General features: G+C 51.7%; 1 protein-coding gene across 3 annotated transcripts in view; it reads right to left on the reverse strand.

Annotated features, from left to right (window-relative positions):
• KIF13B (kinesin family member 13B) overlaps positions 1-15033 on the reverse strand; it is a 260575-nt gene that overhangs the window by 80729 nt on the left and 164813 nt on the right. For all 3 annotated transcript variants that reach the window (XM_075598681.1, XM_075598680.1, XM_075598683.1), the window contains exons 22-24: positions 7899-8072; positions 6965-7122; positions 4230-4362 (exon numbers count right to left, since the gene is read on the reverse strand). In XM_075598681.1, the coding sequence (XP_075454796.1) occupies positions 4230-4362; positions 6965-7122; positions 7899-8072 (465 nt within the window). The remainder of the gene's footprint in view (positions 1-4229; positions 4363-6964; positions 7123-7898; positions 8073-15033) is intronic.

The following is a 15033-nucleotide window of genomic DNA, read 5'->3' on the forward strand; positions in this document are numbered from 1 at the left end:
GGTAAGGAAGGCACATTTACAGTATGCTCACTGGGAATCTTAAATTGTCATCAAAAAGTGCTTATAGGGAAACATGATCGATGTCTTTTTAAAAGTAGGGACATGTGGGTTTTTTTTCCTCTAGAGAACTGGATAAAATGTTTTTAAATTGACCAAAGCAGCCATTTCTTTTTAACAGAATTGGAAACATTTGTTGAGAATCTCGGGGTTCGCATATTTTCAGCTGGTGGGGCAAATGTTCTAATCGGAAAAGCCCAATGATGGAGAATGCTTCGTCATCACAAAACTACGTTTGCGCAAAAGAAAGAGTTCCCTGCGCGTTCTGCTGCTTCTCTCAGCTGTCCGCATAGGATGTTCAGGCATGAAGATTCCTCCCTCCTCCTACTGGTTCACGGCCCTCAGATAATAATGGGAACATATTTACTATGCCATAAGAGGCCATCGGGTACCCTGCAGCTTAGAACTGCCGAGTGAATATGGCCTTCTATGTATTCATGTTGGTGACATACGGACTATATAAATCTATTGGGTACAAACAGTAGCTCAGGTAAAGGTGTATTACCTGAAATAACACAACGTCCTATTACATGAATGGAATAAAATGTGGTGCTTTACGGGAGTTCATGAAAAGACCTTGGCCAATTGTTTATCTCTATTATATATTCCATTCACCTTCTGCAATGGAAGAGGTGATGCACCTTCAGGTAAAATCACTTACCTGAGCTACAGTACTGCATTGTTACTGCTGAGATACTGTGTACCCTTATAGATATCCACATATTGAAAATCTAGTACAGAAACCTCATGGTGATTGGGAATTGCTCCTTAAATAACTGATCGCAGAGACTGAATGAGAGAACGTCACACTGCTAACACGCTACTCCTGATGAAGTGGGGATATGCAACGCTTAAAAGGTGGAGTGGAGGTGATGCAGTTCCGGGCGGAAGGCGCTCCTCCAGGTGGTTGTGGCGGGACCGTTTCGATCCCAGGCATAACCACGCGAACCTAGAGATTTTACCAACCAGATTTGAGTGTGTATTGGATGTTATTTCCCAGCACGGTTTGTTGGAATAAAGCACTAGATCAGGGGCGGCCAACTCCAGACCTCAAGGGCCAGCCACAGGTCAGGTTTTCAGTACAGCCCGGCTTCAGCACAGGTGGCTTAATCAGCTGAAGCAGGGATATCCTGAAAACCTGACCTGTTGGTGGCCCTTGAGGACTGGCGTTGGCCGCCCCTGCGCTCGATCCTTATACGTGGGTCACGTCGCTGGATGTTCAAAGATTCTACGGATACACAAGCTATTGGTATACTGTATACTAATGTTATTTAATATTGTCCAGAACCACAAAAACCCGTAGAAATTTCCTTCTGACTCCAAGTAACCAAACCTCGTCTATGTTACATACCTAAAACTCAGCTGATGTAGTAGGATGCTTCTTTTGCTTTATCATATATAATGTATGTATGTATGTATGTATGCATGTCTTTATTTATATAGCGCCATTAATGTATATAGCGCTTCACAATAGTAATACATGTGACAATCATATAAATAACAAATAATACAAATAACACAAAGAGGAGACGTGCTTCAGACATAAAAGGAACATTTAGGAAAAGGAGTCCCTGCTCCGAAGAGCTTACAATTTAATTGGTAAGAATAAGAACGTACAGAGACAGTAGGAGGGCGTTGTGGTAAGTACGTCTGCAGGGGGCCAAGGTTTATGTATCATGTGTTCAGAATATCCACAGTGCTATTCATATGCTTCTTTAAGCAAGTGTGTCTTAAGGTGGGTCTTAAAGGTGGATAGAGAGGGTGCTAGTCGGGTATTGAGGGGAAGGGCATTCCAGAGGTGTGGCGCAGTCAGTGAGAAAGGTTTAAGGCGGGAGAGGGCTTTAAAAACAAAAAGGGGGTAGAGAGAAGACATCCTTGAGCAGAACGCAAGAGTCGGGATGGTGCACAGCGAGAAATTAGGGCTGAGATGTAAGGAGGGGCAGAAGAGTGAAAAGCTATAAAAGTGAGAAAGAAAAATGCGGGATTTGATCGGAAGCCAGGAGAGTGATTTAAGCAGGGGAGACGCTGAGACAGATTTAGGAAAGAGTAGCGATTCTGGTAGCAGCGTTAAGGAGAGATTGTAGGGGAGACAGGTGAGAGGCAGGAAGGCCGGACAGCAGGAGGGTAATCGAGACGGGAGAGAATGAGGGCCTGTGTCAGAGTTTTAGCAGTCGAGTAACAGAGGAAAGGGCATATCTCAGTAATATTGCGGGGGGAAAGCGACAGGTTTTAGATACGTGTGGAATGTGAGGGGCGAATGTGAGAAAGGAGTCGTGTGACCCCTAGGCAGCGTGCTTGGGCTACTGGGTGAATGTTCGTACTTCCAACAGTAATGTGGAAGGAGGTAGTAGGGCCAGATTTGGGAGGAAGTATGAGGAGCTCTGTTTTTGCCATGTTAAGTTTAAGTCGGCGCAGGGCCATCCACGATGATATAGCGGAGAGACATTCAGAAACTTTGGTTTGTACAGCAGGATTAAGGTCAGGTGTTGAAAAGTATATTTGTGTGTCGTCAGCATAGAGGTGATAATTAAACCCAAGAGATGTGATTAGGTCACTTAGAGAAAGTGTGTACAGAGAAAAGAGAAGGGGTCCCAGGACAGAGCCCTGGGGTACCCCCACAGAGAGATCAATAGAGGAGGAGGAGGTATTAGCAGAAGAGACACTGAAAGTACGATGGGAGAGGTAGGATGAGATCCAGGATAGAGCTTTGTTACGAATACCAAGAGTATGGAGAATGTGAAGAAGAGGGTGGTCCACGGTGTTAAATGCTGCAGTGAGGTCGAGTACTATGAGCAGAGTGTAATGACCTCTGTCTTTGGCAGCATGGTGGTCATTCATTATTTTAGTGAGGGCGGTTTCAGTGGCGTGAGCAGTGCGGAAGCCAGACTGTAGAGGGTCTAGGAGAGAATAGGTGTTGAGAAAATGGAGCAAACGAGAGAATACAAGACGTTCAAAGAGTTTAGAGGCAAAAGGCAGTAGGGAGACAGGTCGATAGTTAGGAAGACAGGTAGGGTCAAGCTTGCTGTTTTTGAGTAATGGTATAACTGTTGCATGCTTGAAGGAGGATGGAAAGGTACCAGAGTAGAGGAAGGAATTAAAAATGTGTGTGAGCGTAGGGATTATAGTAGGAGCAAGAGGTTTTAGGAGATGGGAGGGAATGGGGTCAAGAGGGCAGGTGGTAGAGGGAGAAGAGGAGATCAACAGTGACACATTCTCCTCTGTGAATGAAGAGTCAAGGAAAGCAGGAGGAGAGTTAGGAAGCAGTGTAGGCTGGGAGGAGGAAACAGAGGGGATGTTCTGAAATTTGGATTCCACCTTTTTCTTAAAATAGTAAGCAAAGTCCTGAGGTGAGATGGAGGAAGAAGAGGAGGCAGCCGAGGGTGGTCTGAGAAGGGAGTCAAAGACAGAGAAGAGGAGGCGTGGGTTAGACTTGTGAATGTTGATTAGTGAAGAAAAGTAGGTTTGTTTAGCCTGAGGGCAGAGTTGAAACAGGATAGCATAAATTTGTAGTGAAGGAAGTCTGCGAGAGTGTGAGATTTCCTCCAGAGGCGTTCAGAGGAGCGAGTGGAGGAACGCAGCATGCACATGTGGGAATTTAGCCAGGGTCTGGGGTTAGAAGGGCGAGGGAGATAAAGCGGGGCATATAGATCGAGAGAAGAGGATAAGGCAGAGTTGTAGTTCCTGACCAGGTTGTTAGGGTCTGGAGCAGGGCTGAGAGAGGAGAGGTAGGAGCGTAAAGTGGAATCAAAGGCTGGTAGGTTAACAGAGCGCAGGTTTGTGCAGAAGCGAGGGGTAGAAACGAGATAGAGAAAATGAGATGAGGTGATGATCAGAGAGAGGACAGGGGGAAAATGGAGAAACGAGAGAAATGTTTTTAGCGAAAACCAGGACTAGGTAGTGGCCGTCCTTGTGGGTGCTGGTTGCAGTCCAATGTATTTGTCTTTACAGTATAATATTTTAGATATAAAATATGCAGCAATATGTATATACTGCAGCCGTATTTCCCTAGTTTCGCTGGTGTAAACCCTAGCAAAACATTTGCTTTACATAGAGTAAGCATGTGTTTTTTACACAGAGTAACATTGAAATGTCAGAGGGCTGTACCGTGTTGGAGCTGAGAAACTAGCCGAGTCTTGGGCCGGTGTGCACTATCTGGGTGACTTTGTGCTTACCTGCCTAAGCTGGTAGATACCTCCTGTTTGAATATCTTTGGCTGGGATCACTTCCACGGGGCAGTACTCCCCATTCTCATTCAGTTCCAACATCTGAACCCACAGCTCCACTTTCCGAGTGACCTCACTCCACCTGCGCAGGAGAAGTAAGGATGTGAAACGCGCAGGACGGGGCAACATTGTTCTCATGTGGATATGTGCCACTTATTTTGTGGGTGTCAAAATGTGAGAACCCCTCGGCTTCTAGCTGCGTATCAGGCTCACTAATAATATCTTCTCCAAAGCTAGAGGACTTTACGAGACAGTATGTGACCATGGTACATATCAGGAAATCTTCCAACCCCGGACAGATATTTCTCCTAAACTACTTGAAGATTTTACAATTAAATATTTGAGAAAAAATAAATAAATAAAAAATAATAAAGGCTAACTGGTTAAGTAAATAAATACCCATGTAAGTGATACAGCCCTTTAAAAGATGCTGAGACACCCGCTTTACCCTGTCCGTGCGCCTTAAAGAATATGGGTGGCAGTAAACCCAATTGTGACACACATACTGCAGCACGAGGGTTCATCCTGCCAACCAGTCTGCCAACCAGTCTGCCAACATCCCACCACTGGCATAGAAAGTCTAGTTTTCTACTGTGGGATTAACATGGCCGTTTAGGTCTCCAAATACCATTGAAACCTTATAAAACCCTTCAGTTTAGTTTAACGGATGCGGCCTGTTAAATACATGGATGTGTAGAACGCCAGTGCATCAGAACGACAAGTCCTTAGTGTATTCGTAACCTTGAGAAAGGGCATAGAGCCCGAAACGCGTAGGTGGATACTTGTTGGGTCTAGGGGGGACCTTTGTCCAATCTTTTTATGGCATAAATAAATCTTTGCTTCTGCTGCCGTGAGCCTCCTCCTGGTTTTCTTGGCAGTGCACTGCCGTTTTTTCTCCTGTTCCTGTTAAATACATGGGCTGCGCTTATAATGCCTCGCGACAGTGACGCGACATCGCTCACAATCAAATACACTGACTCCGTCGCATGCGCTTATAATAAGCGCGACGTTGCGACCCAAAATTTTGAAGCCGGGTCTATTTGATTTTTTTTTTAGAGACAGTCGCCACATGTGACTGTCTCTAAACCAATCAAACCGTGGCCCGCCACCTTTAGTGACGTCGCTGGCGACAGTCGCTCAAAATCAAATTATAAGTTTCGCTTTTGGCGATGGCGACGGGTGACGTCATTGTTCGCGTCGCCAGCACTGTAAGCGCGGCCTTAGGTGTTACAAACTAAGGGTCAGCATGCAATGCCCTGCGCAGGACGTTGGGTGACTTTGGGTCCTTAGCTTTGTACTGCTGCTTTTCTTGTGACGTTCAGTGGGAGTGAGAGATACAGCAGGCAAAAGGAGGAGGTCGTCTCCAAAATCACAATTTTGTAGCAAAAGATAAAGTCTGTAGGACTCATATATTGCCACATTTATTTTAGTTTCAAGTTATGCAACAATTTCTCCGCCATTTGTACTGGCAGAATAATCATTTCATATATAATAAATAGCTATTTAAACATTATTAAGTGTTACTGCAAAAAGTACTGTAACGAATATCAGAGAATGCACATTACATGCCACAGTTTAGCACTCACACCTAACCCAGGGGTGCGCAAAGTTTTTTGGGCTGCACCCCCTCTGTGTCTCGGTCCCTGCGCTCGGGCCCCCCATCCCGAGTGACCCGGCGTCAAATGACGTCGAGGGTCACGGGACCTGATGTCACGTGACCCCGCAGCGTCATTTGACGTGGCACGTCACACGACCCCGCGGCGTCATCTGCCGCCGTGTTTTGGCGATGTGAGCAGAAGCTGGATGAATCCCGGTAAGTACAGGTTGCAGAGGTCTCGCACAGTCCCCTGCCATTTAATTTAAATGCTTTTGGGGAAGAGCGCAGGGCCTCTGCAACCACCTGCACCCCCCCAGAAAAATTCTGCGCCCCGCACCGCTGACCTAACCACTGCAGTAACTTTACATTTGCAGTGACTTATATTAAGCAGTTAAGGAAATTCTGACTGTCCATTATAAAGGATAAACTACAGTGCTTTAAAAAATATATATATCATTTGTTAACATAGGATTGAAGCAGGCGGTCTCCGGAGCTGAACCCCCATCATTTCAGCTTTGGGGACCCCCTACTTCACGAGATACACACCTTCAAAAAGGGATGCCGTGGCAACGTTTAAAGCTCCCGCGTCACAAGGGCCAATAGGAAGCCGAACCTTATGACGTCACGGCTTCCTATTGGCCCGCTGGGTGCGTGAACGTCGAAACGCCGCGACTATGCGAACCCCGCTAGCCAAGCGAAGCGGCAACCCTCTATGGGAGGTATCTCCGGAAGCAGGGGGGTTTCCGAAGCGGAAATGACTGTGGTTATGCTCCGGAGACCCCCTCCTTCATTCAAAAAAAATAAAATAAAGGAAGACAATTTCCCCCCAAAAAATCACCACTCGGATAACGGCTTTAAAGTGCTATTGGCAAAAAGACAAAGGTTGCATTTCGTTGACGTAGAAAACCACTGGAGGATTGTACACGGTAGTTTGTAATGAGGATGAACAGGGGAAAAGTACATGAAATGTGTGCCAGTGTTATTGCACCTTATTATTGGTTGTACTCCTTTCACCCCCTCAATGCCACGCAATCCAGGCCTCTGCCATCGAGGGGGTGAAATGCAGAGGTGGGGGAGCCACGTTCACCTGTCTCGGAGGCTGCGGGTTTTGGCTTGAATGATTCCCAGATCCCACAGGGCTGGATTCTTGCAGGGATCGCTCTGCCTGTGGCCGTAAACGTCAATGGCCAGCGCCCCCTCGGATAGATACTCTAAGAAGTCTTCGGTGATGTTTACAGCAAACTCCTGCGCAGAAGGAGAGAGAGAAAAGCGGGCTGTTCAGAAGTTGGGATTAGCTCAGCCAGTCCTGCAAAGCTAATTCTCTGCGTCTCTCTCCAAAGAAAGGCCTGCAAGGGAAGTCCGGCTATCCGTTTCTTTAGCAACTTGACGTGCCGGAACTGAACTGAAGAGGGATGAAGGGGTTAAACCACCAGATGGCTCTGGTGCAGCAGTGGCCAACTTCAGTCCTCAAGGGACACCAACCGTGCAGGTTTTCAGGATATCCCTGCTTAGCGCAGGTGGTTCAGAGGCTCAGTCGAAGAGCCTGCCGTGCTGAAGCAGGGATATCCTGAAAAGCTGACCGGTTGGTGGCCCTTGAGGACTGGAGTTGACCACCCCTGGCGTCCGCCAATAAGTGCGGCAATTCCTGCTGGGGCTTGGTTTGGGGCTCAACTAGTGTTCTAATAGCATGGATTCTCAACTCCAGTCCTCAAGACTCCCCAAAGGGACAGGTTTTCAGGATATCCCTGCTTCAAGCAGTCAGCGACAAGGGTTCAAGGTTTGAAATAAATTCGGAGATAGGTTCCTGTTCTGTGATCATACGATCGAATATCCTACAATCAGAGCGGATAATATATTACACCTAGTAAATGTACAATTCAGTATTTACAGCCCTTCTGTCTCTTACTAACCCTGGTTAGTAGAACGCTACATGTCACGGAGAAGTAACTGGACCCCAGAAATACAGCCTGCTCTTTCCATTCAGATTACCCCAAGATCAAGAGGCAGTCATAAAGACTTACTGTGCAGTGATCGAAAACCACCATGCACTGCGGCTCCTTGCTGATCGGAGACGACGTAGAGGGATCCACTTCGGGAGCCACCGTGACGGGATCCGGTTGATCCCAGAACGTGTAGTGGCAGAACACAAAGTTGGTGAGATGTTGGGGCAGACCTGTGGCCTGGAGTACTTTAATCTGAAAAAGCAAAGGCAGGGCAGAGAAAAACAAACATGTTAGAGGATGGGACGAGTCACGGAGTCCCAGGAAACTCGTTCTATTCACAGACTTCCTTCATTTAAACAGGCGGCCCAAGAAGTACAGTATCCAAAACCAGTCCTGTAATATCAGATCATATATACTACACGTTTTTATTGTTCAAGTCCATGCCATTTTTAATGAGTTTTAAAACATGCTTTGATTCCTATAGCAGGTTTTAGGCCGCGCTTATAGTGACGGCGCCGCGACGTCGCCCGAAAACAAATACATTGCTGCCGCCGCGTGCGCTTATAGTGACGGCGCCGCGACGTCGCCCGAAAACAAATACATTGCTGCCGCCGCGTGCGCTTATAGTGACGGCGCCGCGACGTCGCCCGAAAACAAATACATTGCTGCCGCCGCGTGCGCTTATAGTGACGGCGCCGCGACGTCGCCCGAAAACAAATACATTGCTTCCGCCGCGTGCACTTATAGTGACGGCGCCGCGACGTCGCCCGAAAACAAATACATTGCTGCCGCCGCGTGCGCTTATAGTGACGGCGCCGCGACGTCGCCCGAAAACAAATACATTGCTGCCGCCGCGTGCACTTATAGTGACGGCGCCGCGACGTCGCCCGAAAACAAATACATTGCTGCCGCCGCGTGCACTTATAGTGACGGCGCCGCGACGTCGCCCGAAAACAAATACATTGCTGCCGCCGCGTGCACTTATAGTGACGGCGCCGCGACGTCGCCCGAAAACAAATACATTGCTGCCGCCGCGTGCGCTTATAGTGCGCGCGATGGCGACAAAGCGCCGTCGCGGAAACTGGAAGCCGGCAAAATTTGATTTTTCAAGGGTTGTCGCGTCACGTGGCGGCCCTTGAACAAATCAAATTGCCGGAATCCCGCGACCCCGCCGCCCGGCGAAACACAACTTTTGCCGGTGGCGACGGGTGACGTCACCCGCCGTGTCGCCATCGACGGCACTATAGGCACGGCCTTAGCCCTTCCCCAGCAGTGCAAGCTCTTTGCAACACTTTCCTGTTTGTGATCATTTGTTGCCAATGATCCCAGCAGTTTGAGCCGCAAACTGTAACAATAGATAATGCAACATTAGTAGTATAAGGATACATTGTAGCTGCTGAGTTACACTGACTGGTGGATTGATTGAAACGGATAGATGGCCATTTACAGAACCCAGGAAAGCACAATATTTACTGATCGATCACGGGAGAACGAATCGATCGGCTGCTTAGGTAATTCATTTTCAATAAAGGCAAATCACAAAGGCGGCTTATATTTAAAAATATATATATTGTTTTAGGAGTCGCGGGGACTGCCTCCTTAAATGGAAAGGAAACAAAAAAAGGAGAAGAAATATCTCCAAAAGGGGCCCCTAGGTATAATGCAGGCCAGCGGGAATGTCTAATTGCCCCTAATGATGGCAGATGAAGAGGACCAGACACTGTATAAATTGGATTGCAAACGGAAACCAGAGTCACCCTGAGGAAGATCTCCAGAGCGTTTTTCTTAGAAAACTTGTCATCTTACACAAAACAAATACATAGAAGTTATCTACCCATCATGGAGCAGGGACAAACTGGCAGCCCGAAGCCAGGTAACAATGTTTGTGCCGCGTCAAAAGGACGATTCGGAATAAAAACACAATAAAAAATAGGATGTCTGTAAAATATTAACGTTGCATAAATATAAATTATAATGCTTTCATTAGAGATTAGGTATGAACTCATACAACCGAGATAAGAATTCTACAGCAAATAGTATACCGTACATCAGGCCTGCACAACAAGCGGCCCGCGGCCCACCGGCACTCACTGTGCGGCCCACGGTGGCGGCTGCTTTCCCCCCTCCCCCTCCCCCCGAACCCCCTTTCCCTGCCCCCGCGAGCCGAGCTCCCTCTCCCTCCCCCCGCGAGCCGAGCCCGCTCTCCCTCCCCCGCGAGCCGAGCCCGCTCTCGCTTTCCTTCACCGGGGGAGCCGAGCCCGCTCTCAAGTGCGGCACTTCCGGTGCCCACTGCTTGCGAGCAAGCGCGCGCAGTCCCGCCGTGATCGGAGGTGAGGAGGTGATGTGAGGTGCCGGGGGATATATGCAGGGGGATGTGTGCAGGGGGAGGGTGATGGGAAGGGAGGTGCAGGGGAGGGTGATGGGAAGGGAGGTGCAGGGGAGGGTGATGGGAAGGGAGGTGCAGGGGAGGGTGATGGGAAGGGAGGTGCAGGGGAGGGTGATGGGAAGGGAGGTGCAGGGGAGGGTGATGGGAAGGGAGGTGCAGGGGAGGGTGATGGGAAGGGAGGTGCAGGGGAGGGTGATGGGAAGGGAGGTGCAGGGGAGGGTGATGGGAAGGGAGGTGCAGGGGAGGGTGATGGGAAGGGAGGTGCAGGGGAGGGTGATGGGAAGGGAGGTGCAGGGGAGGGTGATGGGAAGGGAGGTGCAGGGGAGGGTGATGGGAAGGGAGGTGCAGGGGAGGGTGATGGGAAGGGAGGTGCAGGGGAGGGTGATGGGAAGGGAGGTGCAGGGGAGGGTGATGGGAAGGGAGGTGCAGGGGAGGGTGATGGGAAGGGAGGTGCAGGGGAGGGTGATGGGAAGGGAGGTGCAGGGGAGGGTGATGGGAAGGGAGGTGCAGGGGAGGGTGATGGGAAGGGAGGTGCAGGGGAGGGTGATGGGAAGGGAGGTGCAGGGGAGGGTGATGGGAAGGGAGGTGCAGGGGAGGGTGATGGGAAGGGAGGTGCAGGGGAGGGTGATGGGAAGGGAGGTGCAGGGGAGGGTGATGGGAAGGGAGGTGCAGGGGAGGGTGATGGGAAGGGAGGTGCAGGGGAGGGTGATGGGAAGGGAGGTGCAGGGGAGGGTGATGGGAAGGGAGGTGCAGGGGAGGGTGATGGGATGGGAGGTGCAGGGGAGGGTGGTGCATGGGAGGTGCAGGGGAGGGTGGTGCATGGGAGGTGCAGGGGAGGGTGGTGCATGGGAGGTGCAGGGGAGGGTGGTGCATGGGAGGTGCAGGGGAGGGTGGTGCATGGGAGGTGCAGGGGAGGGTGGTGCATGGGAGGTGCCGGGGAGGGTGGTGCATGGGAGGTGCCGGGGAGGGTGGTGCATGGGAGGTGCAGGGGCGGGTGATGGGAGGTGCAGGGGCGGGTGATGGGAGGTGCAGGGGCGGGTGATGGGAGGTGCAGGGGCGGGTGATGGGAGGTGCAGGGGCGGGTGATGGGAGGTGCAGGGGCGGGTGATGGGAGGTGCAGGGGCGGGTGATTGGAGGTGCAGGGGCGGGTGATTGGAGGTGCAGGGGCGGGTGATTGGAGGTGCAGGGGCGGGTGATTGGAGGTGCGGGGGGGGGTGATTGGAGGTGCGGGGGGGGGTGATTGGAGGTGCGGGGGTGATGGGAAGGGAGGTGCAGGGGAGGGTGATGGGAAGGGAGGTGCAGGGGAGGGTGATGGGAAGGGAGGTGCAGGGGAGGGTGATGGGAAGGGAGGTGCAGGGGAGGGTGATGGGAAGGGAGGTGCAGGGGAGGGTGATGGGAAGGGAGGTGCAGGGGAGGGTGATGGGAAGGGAGGTGCAGGGGAGGGTGATGGGAAGGGAGGTGCAGGGGAGGGTGATGGGAAGGGAGGTGCAGGGAAGGGTGATGGGAAGGGAGGTGCAGGGGAGGGTGATGGGAAGGGAGGTGCAGGGGAGGGTGATGGGAAGGGAGGTGCAGGGGAGGGTGATGGGAAGGGAGGTGCAGGGGAGGGTGATGGGAAGGGAGGTGCAGGGGAGGGTGATGGGAAGGGAGGTGCAGGGGAGGGTGATGGGAAGGGAGGTGCAGGGGAGGGTGATGGGAAGGGAGGTGCAGGGGAGGGTGATGGGAAGGGAGGTGCAGGGGAGGGTGGTGCATGGGAGGTGCAGGGGAGGGTGGTGCATGGGAGGTGCAGGGGAGGGTGGTGCATGGGAGGTGCAGGGGAGGGTGGTGCATGGGAGGTGCAGGGGAGGGTGGTGCATGGGAGGTGCAGGGGAGGGTGGTGCATGGGAGGTGCCGGGGAGGGTGGTGCATGGGAGGTGCCGGGGAGGGTGGTGCATGGGAGGTGCCGGGGAGGGTGGTGCATGGGAGGTGCCGGGAGGGTGGTGCATGGGAGGTGCAGGGGAGGGTGGTGCATGGGAGGTGCCGGGGAGGGTGGTGCATGGGAGGTGCAGGGGCGGGTGATGGGAGGTGCAGGGGCGGGTGATGGGAGGTGCAGGGGCGGGTGATGGGAGGTGCAGGGGCGGGTGATGGGAGGTGCAGGGGCGGGTGATGGGAGGTGCAGGGGCGGGTGATGGGAGGTGCAGGGGCGGGTGATGGGAGGTGCAGGGGCGGGTGATGGGAGGTGCAGGGGCGGGTGATTGGAGGTGCAGGGCGGGTGATTGGAGGTGCAGGGGCGGGTGATTGGAGGTGCAGGGGCGGGTGATTGGAGGTGCAGGGGGGGTGATTGGAGGTGCGGGGGGGGGTGATTGGAGGTGCGGGGGGGGGTGATTGGAGGTGCGGGGGGGGGTGATTGGAGGTGCAGGGGGGGTGATTGGAGGTGCAGGGGCAGGTGATTGGAGGTGCAGGGGCAGGTGATTGGAGGTGCAGGGGCAGGTGATTGGAGGTGCAGGGGCAGGTGATTGGAGGTGCAGGGGCAGGTGATTGGAGGTGCAGGGGCAGGTGATTGGAGGTGCAGGGGCAGGTGATTGGAGGTGCAGGGGCAGGTGATTGGAGGTGCAGGGGCAGGTGATTGGAGGTGCAGGGGCAGGTGATTGGAGGTGCAGGGGCAGGTGATTGGAGGTGCAGGGGCAGGTGATTGGAGGTGCAGGGGCAGGTGATTGGAGGTGCAGGGGCAGGTGATTGGAGGTGCAGGGGGGGGTGATTGGAGGTGCAGGGGGGGGTGATTGGAGGTGCAGGGGGGGGTGATTGGAGGTGCAGGGGGGGGTGATTGGAGGTGCAGGGGGGGGTGATTGGAGGTGCAGGGGGGGGTGATTGGAGGTGCAGGGGGGGGTGATTGGAGGTGCAGGGGGGGGGGTGATTGGAGGTGCAGGGGGGGGTGATTGGAGGTGCAGGGGGGGGGTGATTGGAGGTGCAGGGGGGGGTGATTGGAGGTGCAGGGGGGGTGATTGGAGGTGCAGGGGGGGTGATTGGAGGTGCAGGGGGGGTGATTGGAGGTGCAGGGGGGGTGATTGGAGGTGCAGTGGGGGTGATTGGAGGTGCAGGGGGGGTGATTGGAGGTGCAGGGGGGGTGATTGGAGGTGCAGGGGGGGTGATTGGAGGTGCAGGGGGGGTGATTGGAGGTGCAGGGGGGTGATTGGAGGTGCAGGGGGGTGATTGGAGGTGCAGGGGGGGAGAATGATGTGAGGTGCATGGGGAGAAGGATGTGAGGTGCAGGGGGGTGGGATGTGTGTGGTGTGCAGGGGGTATTGTGTGTTTGATGTGGAGGGGGAGTATTATGTGTGTGGGTGAGGGAGAGAGATGGGGGTATGAGAGAGATGGGGAATATCGCAAAGGTTGATAGTGAGGGGTTCTGGGGGAGATATATGAGGATGATGATGATGAGAGGTGCTGGAGGAGAGATGATGATGATGATGATTTTACCCGTGCGGCCCAATTTTTTTTTCCTTGGAGCAGTTCGGCCCTTCTTGCTTAACGAGTTGTGCAGGCCTGATTTACATAAAAAAGACCCCAGCGGGGCCATTCACTGTTTTTATAACCGGTTCTATTTGAATAATTTTCAAAATGAGCATTTCACAAGGACTTCTGTGGTGAGGATCAAAGGCAAGGTGAGAGTGATACAAACATGTACAAATAACACAGGTAATCTTGTAATACAATCCCCGGTGCTGCTAGACCTTTCCAAAGGTCTCCTGTGGGACTACAAGAGAAAGTTTATTACTGACATTTCAAATGTCAAGCCGAGCTGTGGGGCTCCGCAAGACTAAGACGGCCACAGTAACTTTTTAAATGAATTGCATTTCTGCTGCCATTCCAAATGCACAATAATCAATGTACACGGAAAGACGTACTTCCACTGAAACAGTACAACGGTTTTGTTTTAAAATAGGCGTTAACATCTGTTTTTTTTATGCTAATTCTATAGCAGTTTCCCCCCCGCCCCCCGGATTATTATTTTATGGAGTTTTTCATGAATAGAACATACAATACATAAAAAGATGACTTCAGATTATTTATCCATGGGCCGACTACGGTAATTATTAAACATAACCTACATTTTGTTAAAGGAACAGTAACAGGAAATAACATTAGCAGTATACTTTGCCAAACCCACAGGTGCTCAACTCCAATCCTCAAGCCCCCCACACCCTCCCCAGAAACAGGCCAGGTTTTCAGAATATTCCTGCCGATACACAACATTCGATATGTTTAAGAAGAAAAGGTAGGATTTGTAGGGGGGGAGGGGGTAAAGGTTTCTAGCAATGCCAACTATATTAATTAAGAAAAAATGTGGGCGAGCGCGTAGGGTGCAGACCGGGGGAGAGCAGCTAAGCCACCCCCCGCGGTGATTACTGGGCTGACAGATAAGCGGTTTATATTTGCACCCATTTTGAGTGCATTAATGTTATCCAGTTTTTAATGGTAAATGCAGTTAAAAAAATGTGGGAGGATGCGCTTCTGCTTTCTCTTGTTCGTTGGTAACATCCTGATAGATTCAGCAGGAGGCTTCCCCTTCCGATTCTTTTATTTACTTCTTTGAAATAGCCGTACGGTTATTGACATAGCAAATAAAAATACCACGTGTGAGCTCATTCACACGTCTCAAACAGGTCTGCAACCCTGCTCTTCCCCATTATCTCTTAGCACACAATGCTTCCACTGCCGCCTGGGATTCTGGGTAATGAGCACGCAGTGACAGTAGAAATCAGATACATCAGTAGAATCTTGGCACAGAACAAAGTACAACATATGTATTACACATTCTACAGCATGGAAGACTATTACACCACAAGGAAA

This window comes from Ascaphus truei, chromosome 4 (assembly GCF_040206685.1).
Source record: "Ascaphus truei isolate aAscTru1 chromosome 4, aAscTru1.hap1, whole genome shotgun sequence".
NCBI lineage: Eukaryota > Metazoa > Chordata > Amphibia > Anura > Ascaphidae > Ascaphus > Ascaphus truei.